Here is a 20,050-nt window from a genome sequence, read left to right as displayed (position 1 = left end):
AAAAGGTTAATGGAACAACATAACTTGAGTAGTTTCATTGTAGTAGTTCATGCAGAGCAAGTAGGAACAGATAGAACTGTTAAATCACCAGCCAACTAATTCAGCATTTTAAAAGGATAGAAGAACCTTTTGAAGGGGCTTATTACTGAAAACACAAAAACCTCAAGAGAACACCCTTGAATTCTGCTATGGAGCCCTCAGTGCTGCTTACATAAAGCAATGGAAAAGTAGCTGTTTCTAACATAGTTCTTTTTCCTCTAATAGCAAGAAGCAGGAATTCTGTTTCTTCTCACTTCCCTTCTTACACCCTGCAGTCACTTTCTTCTCCCATTGGAACTGCCTGTTACACATTCTCATGTTGGAAGATAGATCTTCGTTAAAGAGACTATGAAATGATTCAGACAACACAAAGTTAAAGCATCAATCTTTATTTATAAAGTAAATTACAAAATAGACAAGGTAAACAGTTAATTTTAGCATCTGAAGGTGGCTTTTGTTGAATACATAAACACATTGATAAACAAAATTTCTGATTTACAGTGTCTATCTGAGCAACAGAGCAATTATTACCTTGATTAGTTTAACCTTTGATAGGAGTGTTTTAAAAGATAAAAATCTCCCTACCTTGCAACACAAACATTTATTAAATAATTACTTGTCCTGTTAATTAACTGTTTAATAGCTTGAGTTAACTGCAAGCAGCTGCATTGCTTTTGGGCTTTATGAAGGCCAACAACAATTTGAATGGACACTTCCAGTTATTTAATGACCAGAGACAGTTAAAGGAGCAACTTTGATTAATGCCCACATTTTGTGCTGGCTCTGAACATTCATGAACAGAAGTGGAGGCAACTATGTAGATGTAAACGTGATAGATCTTACAAAAATAACAGATACTTCTTTATTGCTGTCAGGAGAATAGCTACAAGAGGCCTGGAGAGACAGCCAGCAGTGCAAGACTTCATACAGTTCTGTTTTTGGGGAAAGGTGAGGGGGAGACATGCTCAGGACATGACTGACTGCTGGCTGGGCAGGGTGTGTACATCCACATAGAATATTTTCACGTAAGGTAATTTACAATGTCTGGTTTTGGCTGAACTCTAAAGCAGCTCATCATTATACAAGAGTGTTTATCATTTAACCAGCTCTCATCATCCTCCAGATTAAGTTTTCCGTTTTCTATCCTCATCTACCTAGAGCAGGATTAAAAAAAAAAAAAAAACCAAACAAAAACGCACCAAAAAAAAACCCAGAAAAAAACCCCAACAACAAAACAAACATCCAACAAAACCCCCACAACATGCACACAACCATATCAGGTCAAATTGTTTAAAACATTTGGTATTAAAAAGCTGAACTTTTTACTGGCTCAAAAGAGTATAAAGATGTATGTGCACTCTTGCTATGGCTGGCACATGAGCAGGAATACCAAATTCAAACAACCCTCTAGCAGTAATTTTTAAATGCTCCACTCCTTAAAACCAAACAAAAACTCCAAAGTAAATTAGGTATGTTGCAAATATTCTGAGTTAATCTAAAAATACATTTAATTACAGTGTACAATGAGCTGCACATACAGTAACCATATTTAAAAAACAATGACACTTTCCTGACACACAATATAGAAGAAACACTTCAAAGACCAGCTCCTTACCCTAGAGGGAGAAGCCAAGAGGCAGGAAAAGAACACAAGAGCTAAGGGCAAGCAGGAGATTAGCTGAGGATCAAGAGCTATTGAATTTGACTGATGTAGTGTGTCAAATTAAATTTAAAAAAGCTGAAGTGTCAGATTTCTGCTGTATATAAAAAAACCACAGTAAAACAAACTATTGCAACCTTCACATTATATAGTGCAATCTCAGATGTCAATAGCAAGCTAGTATTGCCAAACAAAATAATAGATAAAACAATTTTTTCTCAGGAACTACTAGTGTCAAAACATTTTTCCCTACAAAACTAGATTAAAGTCCATCTTCCACCAGGTAAACACACGATTCAGCTCTATAATGAGTATATCCAGCAGCTGTGATAATATCCACTTAACCAAGGCCGGCAACTCCCATGTAGCTTTACAAAACCCAAACCAACAAAACTCAAAAACCACAAAGGTCACATACAAGACACTGAAAAGCAAGTCCTCACTGGGAATATAATCTATTCACCAGTATTTGCCTCATCACACAGTTTCATATATTTAAGATCATCCAATACTTGATTTCCACATCTAATTCTTCCTTAATCCATTTATTAAAATAATCTATTTTTCCTCTTCCTGTTAAACACATTACTTACAGTTCAATCAAGTTTAGACTATTGTGGCTGATTTTAGTATTTTGAAGAAGGGAAGTGAGGAGGAAAAAATTCCCCAATCCTAACTAGGTGCTTGCTGCCAGCAGTTATTCAAGACCTAGCTGAATTTAAATTACAGATGTAAGTTACTATTGAAGTTCAAACATTTAGGAAAAGTCGTTTTCAGAATACCTTGAAAGTTAAAATTGCAGTTGATACTGCAAACACACTAGGATCTCAAGGATAACTCACCATTATGAAGCAAGACTATTTCAATTTTACTGAACTTACACATTTTTAGATCCAAGTGCACAGATAATTAATTATGAGATACTTTAGGCATATTTTTCTATACGAACTCATGCACTTTTAATCACCTCTTACTTGGTCATTCAGTACCATATGTAAGGCTTACGAGTGATACAGACATATGGAAAAACTATGGTGGTTTTATGTCAGATTTCTTTAAAAGATAATTCATTAAATTAGTTATAAATTTGAGATGACCAAGCTTTTGCCTAGGAAAACATCCACCTATTCCTGAACGCTTACATTAATTGAACAATAACCGATTTTAGTTTATCTTTTCCATTACAAGAAAAAAAAAAGAACAAAACCAAACAAAACAACAACAAAATTCAACAATGCGTCCTGTCAAAATCCAAAGACAACCTTCTATTTTACTATTGTCCATAAGTGCTACAAGGAAAAATAAAGTTTGAGTTGGGACAATGCTATGTAGTCCTTCATCTCTTCTCCCGTGGAAAGTCTTAGAGGTTTAATAGGCTATGCATAACAATACAGCTGTGACTTACCCACAGAATACATGGGCCTCATAGTCTTATGTCTGCAAAGTTTATGATCACACGTACAGCTATTAAATAATGGATTCTAAATTAAAATAAAGGGGTACTAGCTTAGTTTTTCTCTTCTAGCTTTAAAATAATTGTCTCTTCTCTGTGTCATATAACATGGTCAACAAATATAATCATGTAGCAATATAAAAACTGTTGAGGTCAGAAAAGAGAAGAGTAAAAAGAGCTTTTTTTTTTTATCCCTAGCATCTATGAATGGAATGATTTTAGTTCATTACCAAAAGCCAGTATTTAATTTCTTACTCCAATAGTTTGACAAACACAAACAGTTTCTAATCACTAGGTGTTTCAGTCTCTGCTGGACCTCTAATCAGTCTTCGTATTCCCCTCTTCCCCGCAGGACCTTTTGGTTTAGCAAAACTCTGTTTGTAAGCGTGTTGTTTTGGATGTACTTCTTCATAAAGAAAATCAGCAGTTAACTCGTCACCATTATCTATTTCAATCTGGCAGAAAAAACCATCATACTCATATTGAAGTCAAAAACATTTAGAAACTTTGCTGAAACTCAATAGTATATTAAAACCATATGGTGCAATAATGTTCAAAGTCCAGCATGAAAAGTTCTCCAACTTGTGCCTAATGCCCTGAGAAATCTTAGATCGTTTTTCTGAGAATCCCATATATTCTTACCAGTATTAAGTGTGACTTAATTATTTTCCTGAAATGTAAGCACAACTAAACAGTACGTATACCAACGAATTTTTTTTGTCCCAAGCTTTAGCACAGTGTATCTGTTAATACTAACTAGGAGAACACATTCCATGTGAAACTAGTGCTTCTCTACTCATTTCAAGTATTTACACATTTTAAGAATCAAAATTGTTCACTTTAGCATGCTTTAAACACTAACTGTATAAGCAATGTGCATACATATTGTTGTCTCTTGAGAAAGAGGGGGAGGAGTATAAACTAGCTTGTATTATTAGCTGGCTACTGCCACTCAGAAAGTATTCAAGTGTTTAGCAAGGAAAAGCTAAAATAAGTTTAATGAACAAAACGGAGGGGAGTGGCTTAGTTTTCAAAATCTAGATACATGAAACTGAATAGAAAGAAAATAGTGTTCTCTAGCCAAACTCCACTGTTTTAAATTGCAGGAATTTAGAATTCAGAGAAATGCTATGGCCTTGCTCTGCTGAGCATTCAGCACTTCATGCCCTGCCAACCATAACACTTGACAGACTTGCCAGCCCCAGCTTTGCTGTTACAAGTACATGCTTCAGAAATTTTTGTCTACAGGAATTTTCAGGAGTCACATAGTGCATTTATTTTGTTATAGAAAGGCAATTTCAGAAAAATAATTACATACAAAACCACATAGCAAAAATCTACTTGATTCATGTCATCTCAGTAAAAATGTATTAGTATTAGCTCTGCTATTTTTAAGGTAAACAATCTCCACAGAAACTAAGCTTCCACAAAAGTGTTAAAAAAGTAACCGTAGGTCACAAGTGGACCATTTCTGTGGTCTCTGCTCGGGAGGTGAGAAGCAACTTTTTGCATCACAGTAAAATCTATACAGTGTGAAAATATTAGCTTACTTGCAAATCCTTGTTTGCCCCATCAAGGGCTCCTAAGATAGCAGTTCTGATTTCCAGAACTACAGCTCAAAATTATTTTGAAAATCCCTACATAACTTTGGCTTTAAAGGAATTAAATGTTTAACAACAGTAATGTGTTGTGGTCCAAAATATGACACAACTTTGAGTAAGAAATCATTAAGTTAATTCTATAAAGTCCTTCAAAGCACTCTCAAATACTTCCTTGACGCACAAGGATATATTTGTACAAGATAAAAGTGTTGAAATTTTGAAATAGAGTAAAACTTCCATGACTTAACTTTGTATCTGTAGCTACATCAACCATTATTTCCTCTTGAGGACAAACTAAGTTGCACCACACTTTTCATTCTTTAGACAAAGTGGTGACAGAGACAGTCATAGTTTTTCATTAAGAAGGCAAGAGAGCGATGGAGAAAATACCCATACACCCAGTGCACTTACCTTTCTAACTATCTGCATCCACAGCTGTGTTTCTACAATTTCTAACAGTGGACTTTTGCAACTGGAGTAGAGCATTCGTTCTCGTATACTACAGGTATACCCTGGCATAGAGTAGATGAAAACTGCAGGAAAAGAAAACAACACAAATCAGACCATAAATACCCTCCATCAAAAGCTGCATCATAAAATCATTTAAAGCAGAGAGGCATTGGAAATCAACTATGCAATCTGAAAGCGAAAAATGTAGTGCCATTCTGGAGCTTTTTTACTTCAGCGAGTGTTTCATTTCAAACAGGAGATAAGAGAACGGCTGGTATCTGTATGTTTTCACATTTATGAGTGTTCATAATCAAGAGGGATAGCTCACTACTTTCCAAACATAAGGGCTCTTCTTCACAAGTTCACAGTTTCACAACAAAATGACCCTGAAGTTTATGATCATACTGATCATAAACACATCTTTCTCTCTGCCTCAAAATTCCTAAGGAATTTGAAACAAGCCAGTTAAGTTCCATGTAGAGAAATTTTATCATACTTATGGATTCCAAATAGTCTCCTTCGTGTGTGTGCTTATACAGGAAAAAGTGGTAACGCGCAGCATCCTTTGGAACTCTTTTTGGCAAGTCCTTAAGTTCAGTATCAAGTGTGTTGGCCAAAATAATAGTTTCATTTTTCATATCGATTTGCTGTAAACAAAGCAAACATGAAGTTAATACACAGAAAGCAAACCAGAGAACATGACAGGATGGAAGAATGTTTTAATTAATCTAATTCAAAATGGTAATTTATCAGCATACTGTATCAACACACATTGTTTAGTAAGTGGGTAATCTATTTTATACTCATTATTGAAAAATAGTTAAAATATTTTATACTTGCCAGTTGTACATAATTGAGTTTCTTATTTTTCAATTTCTCCAGAGCCTGAATAGCTTCTTTAGCAATGGGGAATGCTACTCCTTGCAATGTTTGATGCTTGGTATCTACACCAACATCTGCCTGTACCTGGAACACAAGTCAGCTGAGATGTTAACAGAAACCTCTGCAAGCATTCATTTGGTTTTATACAGTGACTGACAATGCATTCCATATGGTTACACACAGAGTTAGCAGCAGCTGTTCCAAGAATAAACCACACCAAGAAATCATCCCCATACACAAAAGATCTGCATTTTTTAATTTACAGGTCATGTTTGTTTGCTAGCCTGAGAAGTTTCATATCTCTGAAACAGGTCTGCTTAGCAGAGCAACCAAATCATCAGATGGAAAACTGGTTCAATTGTCAGTGAAGAATTTTTAAGTTAAAATCTGGTATAGAGGCACAATAATCCAGGAAAAAAATAAAATCTTGATTTTCATATACTGTGTTACACTTTTGAACTGACAATATTGCTTATAAACTTTGTTATAGCTTGAGAAATCTTAGATCAAAACAGAGAAGTGATTTCTAGGGAGTCAAAATTTTTGAAGGAAGAGAGAAATTATGAGACAATCCAATCTTCCCGAAGGAAAAGTAAAGCTACTACTCTCCCTCCTGCTTCAACACGCTCCCTCAACAAGTCTATACCAAAACCAAAGCAAACAAAAGAAACAAACAAAATCCTAATTTCTTACTTCTAGGAGGTCTAACACAAAGTAAAAAAAAAAAAAAAATCCAGGACAAGCCAGACAGTTGTTCATAGTCCAGTTATATTATTTCTCTCAAATTACTCGAGAGAAAAGACAGTTATTTTAAAGCTGTTTTTCAAGAATTTATGTTTATCTTAATATTCATTCAGTTCCTCTTAAAATGTGCTCTGACCTCCAGTCTTCTTCAGTCTTAGTTTATTGTGTAAGTACTAGCTTTTGAGTATATTCACTTCCTTTTATAGTTTCACAATTACATTTAATATTGGTTATGAAGCTGCAAAAGTCAAAAAAGTATACCAAATGGAAAGTGTGGGCCTTAGATCTACCACCTAAAAGATATGTAGCTTTATTAAAAAGAGATGCTAACAAAATATGAAACAAACTGATAAAAAAAATAAAACCAATCATACTTCTGGCAAGACTAAGTTATACTTCACATTTTAAAGAACAGCTTGTCAGCAACAACTAAAGAGGAAAAGAAAGCAGGCGGAGAGCTTACTTTGTACAAAGATCGATAACTTTATGAATGAGGTTATAGAAAAAAATGTTTTGCAAAATACATATCTCCATAAAAGCCAGATTGACAAATGTAAAATAGGCATCACAAAAATAATAAACCATAATGTAATATCATACTCTAGAAACCATATTAAAATACAGGTAGAAAATAAATACTCCAAACTAAAAACAAGCTGTCAAGTGTGGAGATAGACAAGGGAAGAGAGTAAACCAGCATAACTCCAGACATAAGAAAATGAACAGAACCACCTAAGTCACTTAAGAATATATAAACTCACTCCACTAAGATGTAGTTAGTAATGGCTGCTGAGTACTGGATAAAATGGCAGATGAAATTTCCTGTGAATAAATGTAAAGGTATGCAGGAGGAAAAAAAAAACCTCTTCTTTGTTTGTATGGTGATGGGCCTGAGCTAGCTACTACCATTCTGGAGCAAGATGTCGCAGGTCATTCTGACTAGGTCTGAAAATAACCCCCAGCAAACGAAAAAACCCTCGAACACTCCCCACCCACAAATGAAATGTTATAAATTGTTAGAAAAAAGAGTAGAGAACAGAACACATTATTACGCACTGTAGATATCAGTAACATGCCTGCATCTTGAATACCACATGCAGATCTGGCTTCCCCATCCCTCCATTTCATAAATTATATAGCAGAACTGGAAAAACTGCAGAGAAAAGCAAAAGGATCAGAAGTATGGAGTGCATTGTTTAGGAGGAAGAACTACCCAGGTTAGGACTCTTCAGCCTGGAAGAGAAAACTGATAAGGAACACAACAGAGGTCCATCGATAGAGAATCATGGGACAGTTGGGGTTAGAAGGGTCCTCTAAAGGTGATCTAGTCCAACACTCCCTGCAGTAAGCAGCAACATCTTCAAATAGATCACGCTGCTCAGACTCCCATCCAACCTGATTTTGAATGTTTCCACGGATGGGGCATCCACCACCTCTCTCAGCAACCTCATCACACTCATCATAAAACAAATTCTTGCTCATATCTAATCTGAACCTACCCTGTTTTAGTTTAAAACCATTCCCCCTTGTTCTATTGCAACAGGTCCTGCTAAAAAAATCTGTCTCAGTATTTTTTTATAAGCCCCCTTTAAGTACTGAAAGGCCACTAAGATTTCCCTGAAGCCTTCTCTTCTCCAGGCTGAACAACCCCAACTCTCCCAGCCTTTTCTCACAGGGAATGTGTTCCAGCCCTATGATCATTTTTGTGGCCCTCTTCTGGACCTGCTCTAGCTGGTCCATGTCTTTCCAGTGCTGAATACCCCAGAGCTGGATGCAGAGTTCCAGGTGGAATCTCACCAGAGGGAGAGAATCACCTCTCCTTACCTGCTGGCCACACTGCTTTTGATGCAGCCCAGGATATGGTTGGCATTCTGGGATACAAAGGACTTCATTTAAGGGGAGGGGGAAACTGAGGATTGATTTAATGACTCTTCTTTGCCTTCACCACACTCTCCATAGGGGCATCAGAATAAACTAGAGATTTTAGAGAGCAGTCAGTGGTTCTTTGGATAGTATTTTGTCAAGATGTAGAATATGCTGCCACAGGACCTGTGGCCAACAAAAACCTTTCTGTGGATTTATAGAAATGACAAGGCTAGATGATGGATGAAAAACCCATTAAGAAGAGTTATATAGTAAGATGTCATCTTTTGTGCAGGAAGATCCCTACCTGAAAAAGTTGAGACAACAGAAGAGCATTCAAGGTCATTATGGCCTTATTGCCCTGTTCCTACATCCTTCCTAGACTTCTGCTGTTCTCTCAAGGACTTGACAACAGACTAGGTGATCCTTTGATCTGGCGCAGTAAAATATTTCTTAGGGTAATTATGAAAGAATATACATATGGAAAACTTTTTCAAATCAGAAAGCTTTTTGTTTTTTAAGTTTAATTACATGCTTTGTAATGGTAGAAACAATGAAGAGAAAAATGACGTAAGTTAATGTATTGTGAGATGTTTCAAACAAAGCCAGAATGGCAGCAATGTGCAATTTATGTGTCCCTGAAAAGCACAGGTATTGCTGCTGAAATTTCATACCACATAAAGACTTAGTCTGCATGAATCAGCTGCTGAACACATTGTATGTAGTACATACACTAATACCAGAAGTGATCACTGATCCCACAGAAGTTTTACATTCATTATTGGTTTTTTTAAAAGCTGATTAGGTAAAATGCAGTATTTAAAGACAGTGAATGTATTTCTGCATTGAATTGTTAAAATCAGGCATGAAAACTAACAAAAGACACCACTGGGGAAAAAAAAGTCAATAAACAACAAAGTTGCAGCAAAATAACAGTAAAGTGAACACATAAGTGAAGATACACAGCTGTATTTAACACAATGGTTGCCTGGTATCCACCTGCAGAAATAAATCATATTTCAAACATGCACCACAGCTCTAATATACAAGTCTAAAGAACAAATAAGTTCAGCACATGACCTATTTTAATATACATCTGACACAAACAGTGTTCAAATGATGGAAAAAGGTGATAAAAAGTATCCTCTGAAACTTTTCAGTCACTAGCTAGCTGGCAATCATCAATTTTTTTGGTTAAAGGCATTTGTTAGAGATTTTTCTAAAGTGTTTGTAGCATAAGCAAATCAGTCTCTTGAAGAGATTAGCTATTTGGTTTGGATTTCTATTTTATTTTTATTGGAATCCTCTTCACTTCATCTCAGTTTTAAAGACAAGTGCACTGGTACTGGAACTACGTGCCTTTCCTTTAAGAATAAGGCTGCTGAAATACTCCTGGCAATCATTCACTGCAATAACTGCTATTCTGTGTTTTCTCTACAACTTCTGCCACCATGGGAAATGCATGGGGGCAATCACATTTAGACAATGACTGAGGTTGGAAGACATCTCCCATAGGTCACCTTGTCCAACCACACTGTTCAATCAGGGCCACCTAGAGCCAGCTGCCCAGTTCTCTGTCCAAACAGCTTTTGAGTATCCCCAGGATAGAGACTCTCTAACCTCCCTGGGGCAACCTGTGCCAGTGCCTGGTCACCCTTCAAAGAGAAGGGCATCCAGTGATACTAAAAGCTGAAGTTGCAACAATGAAGCTCTGCAGTTGCCAGGTCTCTGATTTAGACACAAGGCCTTTCAAACACAGTTAGATCATTCAAGCCGCTTCAACTCCAGCCATCACCATCCTGCAGTTTCCACCCTTTGAGAAGTACATTTATATGCTCACCCACCCACACTTTCTGAAACTTTCCATTTTCTGTTCTGCCTTTTTTACCCTACAATACATTTGGAACTCTGCATCATTTCCCACACATGCTTGAAGACATTTTAGGTACCTCGTTAATCTTAATTTGTCGAAGTTCCTCTTCTGCTGCAGTCAAAGGTGCAGGGGAGGATTGTGATATCAAATATTTTTTATATCCATTCAGTGAAACATCATCCTGAAAGCACAATATCAATATTTATCAGGGTTTTTTTAGAATATAACTTTTCTTCAAAGATTTTCTAAGGAGCATTGCAAAAAGTAGTTGTCTTCCATAGAATTATGGTCATTTTATTTGACTATTCCAATATTCCATTATGTCTTGTTTTAGAAGCCCAGAGGTATCAAGGTTAATACATGTGAATTAGAAGGTGGGACCATAATAGGATTCCACCAGAATAACAGAGATGGTTGCAACTAAACCCTCCTTAGGTTTAACAAAATAAAGACAAAGTAACCCGCTGGATGTTGATGATCAAGGTCCTGAGTGAGATTAGCAACTTGAACACCATGAAGAAGCTGTGATTTTTCACATGGATGAACATTAAAGGCCAGCTACAATTAAGAAGTTTATAAAGACACAGAAACCAACAATTTAGAGATATATAAGCTGTAATATAATGAGCCAGGAAAAAGTGAGGTATATCAATGCCTTCCTCCATGTGCCCCAGGCCCATTCTGAAACAACAGTAAGACATGTAATGCTCCTTCCTTAAAACTGAGCCGGAAGCTCAGGCTTGTAGGACTAGACACAAACTCCACATATTGCATAGACTGCTAATGGTTTGGTGCAAGCGGCAGCAGAGATTGGCTGATTGAACAGACAAGAAAAAAGTAACAGGACCGCTACCAGTAAACCCTCTTAGCAACTCAGTTATCTACTTCCCTAGAATACAGCCTTTCTAGAGAAGTTTGTTTACATGTTTGTTAGGATAATGAAACCTCCACGACAGGTTAATGCTGAATATAATGAATTAACTACTCAGTAAGCAACAAAATTGTTAGCCTCATGTCCACCACAACAGCCCATTTCTCTTTCACAGCTTTTTTCCCCACTACAATATCCTCTATTCTTCCCCAAACCTCCAACTCCTTCCATTCCTTCAGCATCAGCTGCCTGTGTCAATAGCAGCAGTGCTTTAGTTCAGATTTGTTCAGATGAACTGATTAACAGGTCAAAGAGAAAATAACTGCTGCAGTCTTTGCTGAAAGAGGAACAGAGGAATTTATAATGTAAGCCTCTAAGTAATCATCAGTTTTCATGAAAGTTATAGGAATTCTTTATCTCTGAGAAGTCTAATTTTTATTTCTTTTAAAACTGGCAACAGATTAAAAAGACTGATGTCTGCCTTACAAACAGGCAGGCATCATAACCATGTAAGGTTTATTTCTCACAGAAACTAAGATAACAAAATAGTCCCATATTTCCCTTACAGCCTTTTCAACATCCCTTAGACACTCGCTAGATTTCATACATGCACCTTCCAATTACCTTACCATAAGTGACCAACTATTAATATTTTCTTCGAACACATCAGTAGCTACAAAAATTCTGTTTTCCTAAGTTAAAAAGTTGACAGCAATGCACATGAGTAATATTTTATGGTCAAATTCTAAAGAACTGACAACTTCATATCCTTAGTTCAAAAGAAAACCATTTGTTTTCAGGTGTTAATGGCTTACAGATCACTGATCCATTTCTGATTCAGACCCATACATCCAAAATGATTTTTGTATACTGTTGGCCTGGAAATTAATGTTGCCACTTTTAGAGGACTCATGCTCATGCAGTGAGATTAAGAGATATACCTATTATTCTCAGGTTATTTAGTTTTCATAACCATTTGAAGCAAAGACTTCTAAGGACTTAGCCTGAAGATGTTAACTACACTTAGTAACTTGTTCAAAGGAGCTTAAATACACTTTAATACTGGAATAATACATGTAGTTTTTAACTCTTTTCCTTAATCCAAAAAGGTCATAAACAATCAACATTCATACCAATAACATCGGCTACTTTATTCAGTATTTAAAGTCGCTGTCCTGACTTTAACAAGAAAAACATACCTGTACTGTTCCAAATACTTCATCCTTAATATGGCCACCTCCAAATTCTTTCTTAAGCGTTGCTCGGGTTGCTGCATACAACATTTTTTGACGAACCTAGCATACAATAAGAGTGGTTTTTTTGGTTTGGTTCCTTTTTTCAATTTTGCTGTACACAGAGAATCTAGCATGTTGGTATACCAAGTCCATTAACAAACATCTTTCTTGAACAAGTATTTTAAGTGTTGAAACTGCACTATAAACTTGTAGAGCTCTGGATCATGATACTTACTCATGCTATTAAACTCACAAGGTCATGATACTATATATTATTATCGAAGTAGTTGCAAAACTGAATTGCAGCCTTAGTTGGAGTATGAGCTTTTTTTTAAAATGGGAAAAAATCGACATAATCTTTACTAATTTTAAATAGGAAAAAACCACAATTGTTTGAATCTTTTGTCATCTGGTCTGTGTACTAATTGATACAACAGACAGCAAAAGAGCAGACTGGAAACAGCTCATTATTACCTTTGATTTGATAGTGACTCCAGATAGTTATGGTTCAACTACAAAGTGGAAAAATTAGGTTTGCTCCCTCTTAACCTGTGTCTAACAGTCACTTACTCCTGTCTCAGCAGTCCCACCTTCCCTCCTTATCTCACCATCATGCTATCCTCTCCACAATACTTCACCATTTCCACATAATCGTTTCTATGCACTCCAACTTTTGGTGTCTTACTATTTCCTAATTGCTAGTGAAAGCAGTAGGAATATTGGAACACCTTTGCTTTCTGTCTTCCCTCATCTCACATTCCCAGAACCTGTACACAGTACCCCAGTTTCTCCTAGAAATCCTTAACTCTAACCTCAGTTCTCTTCCATGCTCTCAAACTACTAAGAAGCAGCCAGCAAGCCAAACAGAATAAACAGCTGGAGCTCACACTATAATCCTTCTCTATGTGAGCACCCATTAAGATTTCTGTCCTTTACTCTTCCATGAATTTTTATCAAGTACTGACAGTAAGACAGACAAACAGGGCAAAAAAACCCCTGTATTGTGTCTGCCAGTCAGGCTAAAAATACATTGGATCAGCTGTATTCCATCTAGACCTACTGATTTGCTCTTCAGTCATCTTGAAGAAACATTTTCCTAGTTTTCTTCTGGGAATGTAGGGGGAGGTTGGGGAATGCTTCATTCCTCAAATCCTTCTCCTTCATATCTTGGATTCAGATCAAATGGTACTGCTGAAAAATCATGAACAGCATGAAGCCTCTGATGACTATTACTTACAGGAGAGTGATCAGGTGACCATGCAATGAAGATCCATTCATATCCTTGAGCATTCTGAGAATCTAATCTGTATAATATATAACATGGTTGCTTGTCTTCAAGAAGGGGAAGGACAAAGGAATCATAATCCTTTTCCCATGATCCAACTGGCCGTCTAGAGGATCCCACAACAAGCTGCTCTGTAACCAATAACCAAAGCTACAGGTCAGCAACAACACAGTCAATACTATCTGTCAAAATTAATAATTACAATAAGAAGTTAATTGGACACTTAATCTTTCATTATTGTGCCCAGAAGAATGGAAGACAAGAACACTAAGTCTAAAAGTGAGTGAATTCCTACAAAAGCTGCGCATGTTCAAACTCTAACTTACTTTAACCCAAATACTGATAGTTGAGAAGTAATGTGCTGGTTGTCATCAAGTTCTTTGATCTGAAGTGATAGCACTGATGTTAGTTTCTCTAGCATAACATACACAGAAGGGAAGTAAGAACTGTCTTCTACCAGTTAGTTTATTTTTAAATTTGGAATACTTAGGTATAAATGAGATAAGAGTAAGCTTTCAAATTTTAGAATTATAATTACTGATGCTCTTGCTATAATGCATTAGTGTTTGTACTCATTGTAAGGCGTCAATAACCCAGTTATACAGTGAAAAGAGTTTGGAATAAATATGCTTGCACTAATCACTAACTTGACTATGTAAGTAGATAAACCTCTTTCTAATAGAGCTCCACAGCTATGGTCTCTTTAAATGACTGAAGTTGTTTATTCCGTATAATTGGCTTAAGTCTGTATAGAGTACTTCAATGGTATTTAATTATGTGAACAGCTGTAGCAACAAGATTTTTCTCTTATTTATATATCACAGCTTCCAAAGGAAAGTATTAGTATACTGTCTCACAAAACAGTGAGTTACCAGTTTCCCGAGAAATACCAGCCCCCACAAGTGGAATAGAAAAACCTTGTTTAAATGGGGTCCTGCAACAGTTTGAAGACCATCATAGTAGCTAGTATACAAACCACGTTTTGAGAGTCTAGCACTTAATTTATAAAACTTCAGACAAAAGTACAACAGCACACAAATGCCTCTACAGCAAAACTTCAAGCAAAGCACTCCACCACAGTAACTCACAGAACATGAACAGCTCAGGGCAAGGGTGTTTGGCCCTTCTTTGAATTAGATGCAAAGTACCTGAAGTACCTGAAGTTGTACACCTAAACCAAGAGCATTTAAAATGTACCTGCCAATTCTGAACTCTAGGTGGATTTATACTCACTTGGCTTTAGGATACAGCCAGAGGAACTTTATGCCCAGCAGCAAATCTCTTCTCTTATTAACTCAGATTAGCAAAACTTGATTTGAATCTTATCTGTTGGCTATTATCTGTTACTAAAAGATCCTGATGACAGATGAGGCAACTGCCCTTCTTCCAGTACTCTGAAGTGCTGTGGGAGTTTTAGAGGTTTCTTTCTGAACTGCAGAAAATCGTATCAAACGCTGGATTCTGCTTCTTACAGAGGTGAAATGCATATGTCTGTATGTTTATCTCTATATATGTGTATACACATGTATACATACACACGAAAATGAAAAATAGGGAAAGTCTTCCATTTGTATCTTATTTCTAGGTTTCATTTCATATTATAAGGTAGCATATACACAAAAGTATATTGTTTTGCCTTGCTTAATGGGAAAAAAGCCCCAAAACAATGGTATGTCAGCATTTACCTTGTGCTACTGAGACTATCACAAAGTCCTGCCCGTAAACTTACTATTGCCACTGCCTTAAAGAAAGCTATATTAAAATATCAGAAGACCTTCTAAGAAAAGCAAACACAAAGAAGGTAACAGTAACCTAAAAATAAAACTGTGTATGCATGTACATGTACCTTTTTCCAGCTAACAGATTTTTAATGTACTGTAAATTAATGAAGTCTAGAACAAACCACTTGAAAGTGGACAACTGACATACTTGAAAAGATAGACTAAACTAGGAAATACCATCTACAACCAACCAACACTGCTATTAAAGAAAATAAAAGTAATTAAATATACTATCTTTCAAGGTTTGCAGCCTATATTCCTGACCAAGAAGTTCAAAGATCAAACCCAAGTTCTGACAGAAATTATGCAATTTTTCTATTTATACATATATGTTGAGGTTTAAGAAACAGTTTTAACTTTGAAAGTTTAAATGAAGTTACAGATTTATAAAGGTATTTTCTATGTAGCCAAATTACTATCTAAACATCTACTTTAGCAGGACTTTCTACATGCAGTACTTTTATACTAATATATCCAGGAAAAAGGCAGATGAAATTTACAGTTCTACATCTAAGGTGATTAGTTGTTGTGTAAGACTAGCTCTCTGTCTAATGAAAGTAACCAGTGTCCAAGCACTACACAGGTGTGGAAATTTTCATTCCCTCTACTCTTTCTTAAGTAAGAGATAAGAATAAGCTTATTTATGTTATACATATTAAATACACAGCAGTTCTTGGTAAAATATGAAATTACAATTGGGAGAAAAATTCAAGTGCAAAAATACAGCAGCATTGTGGTGAAAAAGCTTAGGATCACCAAAATTTAAATTTTACCTTCTGTATATGAAAAACCTTAGTAACATTAAGTTTGGCAGAGTTCTGTTTTTTAAACAATTGTACATGTAGGTCTTCAAAGCAACTAGGAAAATATCTAAAAGAACCAGAAAAAAAGAATAAAATTCGACTAACCATTGTCAATGACTATTTTTAAAAGTCTGTATTGTCCATTTCTGGCTCCAACAAAGACGTCTTTAACGCTTCCACTAGCTGAAAAAGAGAAAATAAAAGCAATCAAATTAACACATTTCACTTCCCTAGGACAAAGAATATTCATGAGGGTAAGAACAACACTGGAAAAACTTACAACTGGCCCTTTGCTACAAAGTTGGACTGAAAAACAAACACAGGAGTGATGCTCCTGCTATGCTGCATACTGTTCCAGCCACCAGCATGCCACAGAAAGATGAAAGGCAACATTACAAAACAGCCCTGCTTTCTAGCATAGCAAATGATTTTCAACATTGTGAAAATTAAAGGTGACATCGTATCATCAGTCTCAGGTTTCAGAGTTAACACAGCAACACAATAAAAATATGACACATCTCAAATTACAACAGCTTCATGAAGTCTGCAGGCTTAGTACAAACTTTCAGAGAGAAAGTTTACGCCTGCCAGGAAAATGTTAGAGCTTGTCTGGCAAAAGTGATGGTCTTTTCTGAGAACACCTCTCTGCAGAGTACCAGTGAAAGCTGCCACTCATTGCTCATCTTTAATACGACCTTATCTCCTTCTGTGGTTGATGACATTGTTTAAGCCCCAACCTATTGTAACAGGATGGCTTTATAGTGAATTTACAAAGTAACTAAAATATTTTTACATGTTTGTAAATCACACTGACACTATACCACCAACATGGCAGAGTCACTTCCCTAAGCACACTGAAGAACTGTGCTCGATTCGCGTGAAGACCATTCTTACCTCAACTGCTCCGCTAAATAATCCAAGTGCAAATCAGTTTAATTATACCAGACACAGAGGGTTGTAAGGATTTACTGAAGAACATTTATTGCAAGCTGGTCCTTTAAGTAATCCCATAGCATAGAGCATAGTGCCAGCAAAACCAACGTCAAACCAGGAAACAAATAAAATCGATTGTTTACAGTCAGGTGGAGGCCAAGTGAACAGATGGTATCCAGCAACATTACTGCCCATACTCAAAACATTTTACATTTATGTTCATCCAAGTGGTGCCAGGCCCATCCTGAGAGTCCAAAACGGCATGTTAAATGAACGCATTAAGCAAACTGAACTGCATTGGGTCACCAGTTCAATCCCAGTTTCATCCCGGTTGTCATCTTCCCACTAACCAGTACAGATCCTCACAGCAATTTGCTGCCAGCTTTTCATCTGTGCTGGTCTTCACCATTCCATAGAGCAACCAAACATCGTGCCATTTTCTAGACCTTTTGTTCCCCCAGAAAATTCTTTGTCCTCTTCTTGTCTATTATCCTTCTTTCCTTATTCTCTCCTTTCAACCCCACACACCAAAACAAGACCAGAATACAGCAGTCCCTACACCAATTCCAGAACTGTGACAGGTCCCGAAAAAATATTTTGAGACACTTGTGAAACCAGCTCACCATCAAGTGATCTATGGGGTTTTATCCTTTTATAAATAACCGTTTATAAATTCACAACAATATTATTTTCTGTTTAAACTTTCTGCATAGTAGAGGGCCACAGAATCAAAATTTGGGCGTATTTCAAGAATATTTTACAGGAAATATTATTTTAAAATTATTTAGAAGACTGTGGAGCCATTCAACTGTATCTTCTCACAGTTAATGCATTCTGTGACTTGCTATGGTATTTATCTGCACTGGCCTGTTTAAAAAGTCCAGTCCTTTTAGCAACTGCCTGGTACATATCACTGTGCCCATGACTTCATTTCTGTTTCCAGAAAAAAGCAGCCCATGCTGCCAAATCTTGTAATTGTTTATGAGTGACAGTAGCCTGTTTGTAGCTAAAGCCAGCAATGGCACAAGCAGAGCTATTCCTCTTCCAAATTGCAGAAACTGATGCTTTGCTGCAAACAGGAGTCCTGATTAGTGCCTGCTGAGGCAGGTTCCCAAAGGAAAGCTGCCGAGTTTGTTCTCTACAGCTGTCCTCAGAGGACAAATGATTCTCAGACACGAAGAAGAGCAGCAGAAGAGGCTTAGCCACTCTTTTGCTTACAATAAGCAACAGAGTATTCTTCTGCTCCTCCCTCCAGCATTGCCAGGAGAACAAGGGATTAAGAGTTACTAACAGGTTTCCCCAGACAGGAGGGAAAAAAAAAAAAAAAAAAAAAAGCTATTCCAGGTACACCCCTAGCCTGAGAACGATTGAAGAATTTAAAACAAGAAGCTGCAAAAAAGACCAAAGATTGGCATGCAAAAGAAGAAAAAGAAGAGATGGAAAAGGGTGCAGACCACATGCAGCAAATGGACAAAAAAGGGCATAGAAGAGCAGCTAAGGGCTGCAGTGGCTGGGACAAAAGTCACCTTCAACAATAAATACCGGAGTGCAGGCAAAGTACATGGTACTAGTCACGGAACACGCAGATTGCAGAAACCCGGACAGTAAAACCCGATCCCTCCATAATCCTGCTGTATAATCCCTGCTTAGCAATTCTGTGATTCACGGGAACCCGCTAATACTGCGAAACAATACGCCGTCTTCTTCTAATTGCTCCTCGCACCCTCCAAGGCCTGGAAACACGGGGAAAAAAGGTTCCCACATACTTTTTCCCCTTGTGGCCCCCAGTGATGGGCTTTATAGTGGACTCTCCTACGCCAGGGCTCCCGCTTCAAGGCAGCCGGCAGCGACCCTCGGCATTTCCCGTGCTGTCCAACCCATCCCAAACTCGCTGCGGCGACCCCGAGCAGGAGACAGCCCCCGGCTCGACGGTCACTCGGCCGCCGCAGGAGAACCTGCACTGGAGGAGTTACCTTAGCCCAGGCGGGCCCTCCCCGCCATTCATGGGGCTCTGCACTGAACACTTTCCTCGGGCGGGCTCCCTGCCTCTCCGGGGCGGACAGGCGCGGTTCGCCGGGCGGATAAACCCTACAGGCTTCGCCTGACCGGGAACGGAGCTCTGGCTTCGACCCCGAGTGGCGGTGCCCGCCGGGGACGAAACCAGCAGCAGTTCCCCCGCTCGCTCGCCCCCCCGCCAGCCCGCGGCGCAAAGGATGGGCTCCTTCGGCGGCAAACAAAGAGCGCAGTAGTGGGAAAAATCCCGCCGGGACCGGCCCGCTAACCGCCCGCCACGGCCGCCTGCCCCCGCGCCACGCCGCGCCCCGACCCGCGGGCAGAGGCGCTCCGCCCGCCTCCCGCCCGGCTGCAGGGCCACAGGGCAGACGGGGCCGGCTGTCATGAGGAGCAGTGGGCACCGCGGAGCGGAGGTGCGGGGGAGCCGCGCGGGTACCTTGGATGCCGGTCTGGTGGGACATGTCGCACCGCGCCCAGGCACCGCCGCTGCCTCCCCGCCCGCCCGGCCGGCCCAGCCCGGCCCGGCCCGGCCGCGCGCACGTGACGCGCCGCCGCCACTCAGCG

At 38.3% G+C, this 20,050-nt stretch overlaps 1 protein-coding gene across 1 annotated transcript; it reads right to left on the bottom strand.

Annotated features, from left to right (window-relative positions):
* Positions 1 to 412: 412 nt before the first annotated feature.
* TWF1 (twinfilin actin binding protein 1) lies at positions 413 to 20,009 on the bottom strand. Its single transcript, XM_042017947.1, has 9 exons — positions 19,923 to 20,009; positions 16,646 to 16,723; positions 13,909 to 14,087; positions 12,636 to 12,731; positions 10,642 to 10,746; positions 6,044 to 6,169; positions 5,700 to 5,850; positions 5,165 to 5,286; positions 413 to 3,607 (listed from the first exon to the last, which is right to left on the bottom strand). The coding sequence occupies exons 1-9, from the start codon at positions 19,945 to 19,947 to the stop codon at positions 3,437 to 3,439; spliced, it is 1,053 nt and encodes a 350-aa protein (XP_041873881.1). The 5' UTR covers positions 19,948 to 20,009; the 3' UTR covers positions 413 to 3,436.
* Positions 20,010 to 20,050: the final 41 nt, after the last annotated feature.

Source organism: Corvus kubaryi, unplaced genomic scaffold (assembly GCF_017639235.1).
Source record: "Corvus kubaryi isolate FWS band 111438036 unplaced genomic scaffold, C.kubaryi_AGA036_p1.0 137, whole genome shotgun sequence".
In the NCBI taxonomy this organism is placed as follows: Eukaryota; Metazoa; Chordata; class Aves; order Passeriformes; family Corvidae; genus Corvus; species Corvus kubaryi.
The sequence above is the reverse complement of the archived record's forward strand: the minus strand, read 5'-3'. Positions and strand labels throughout refer to the sequence as shown.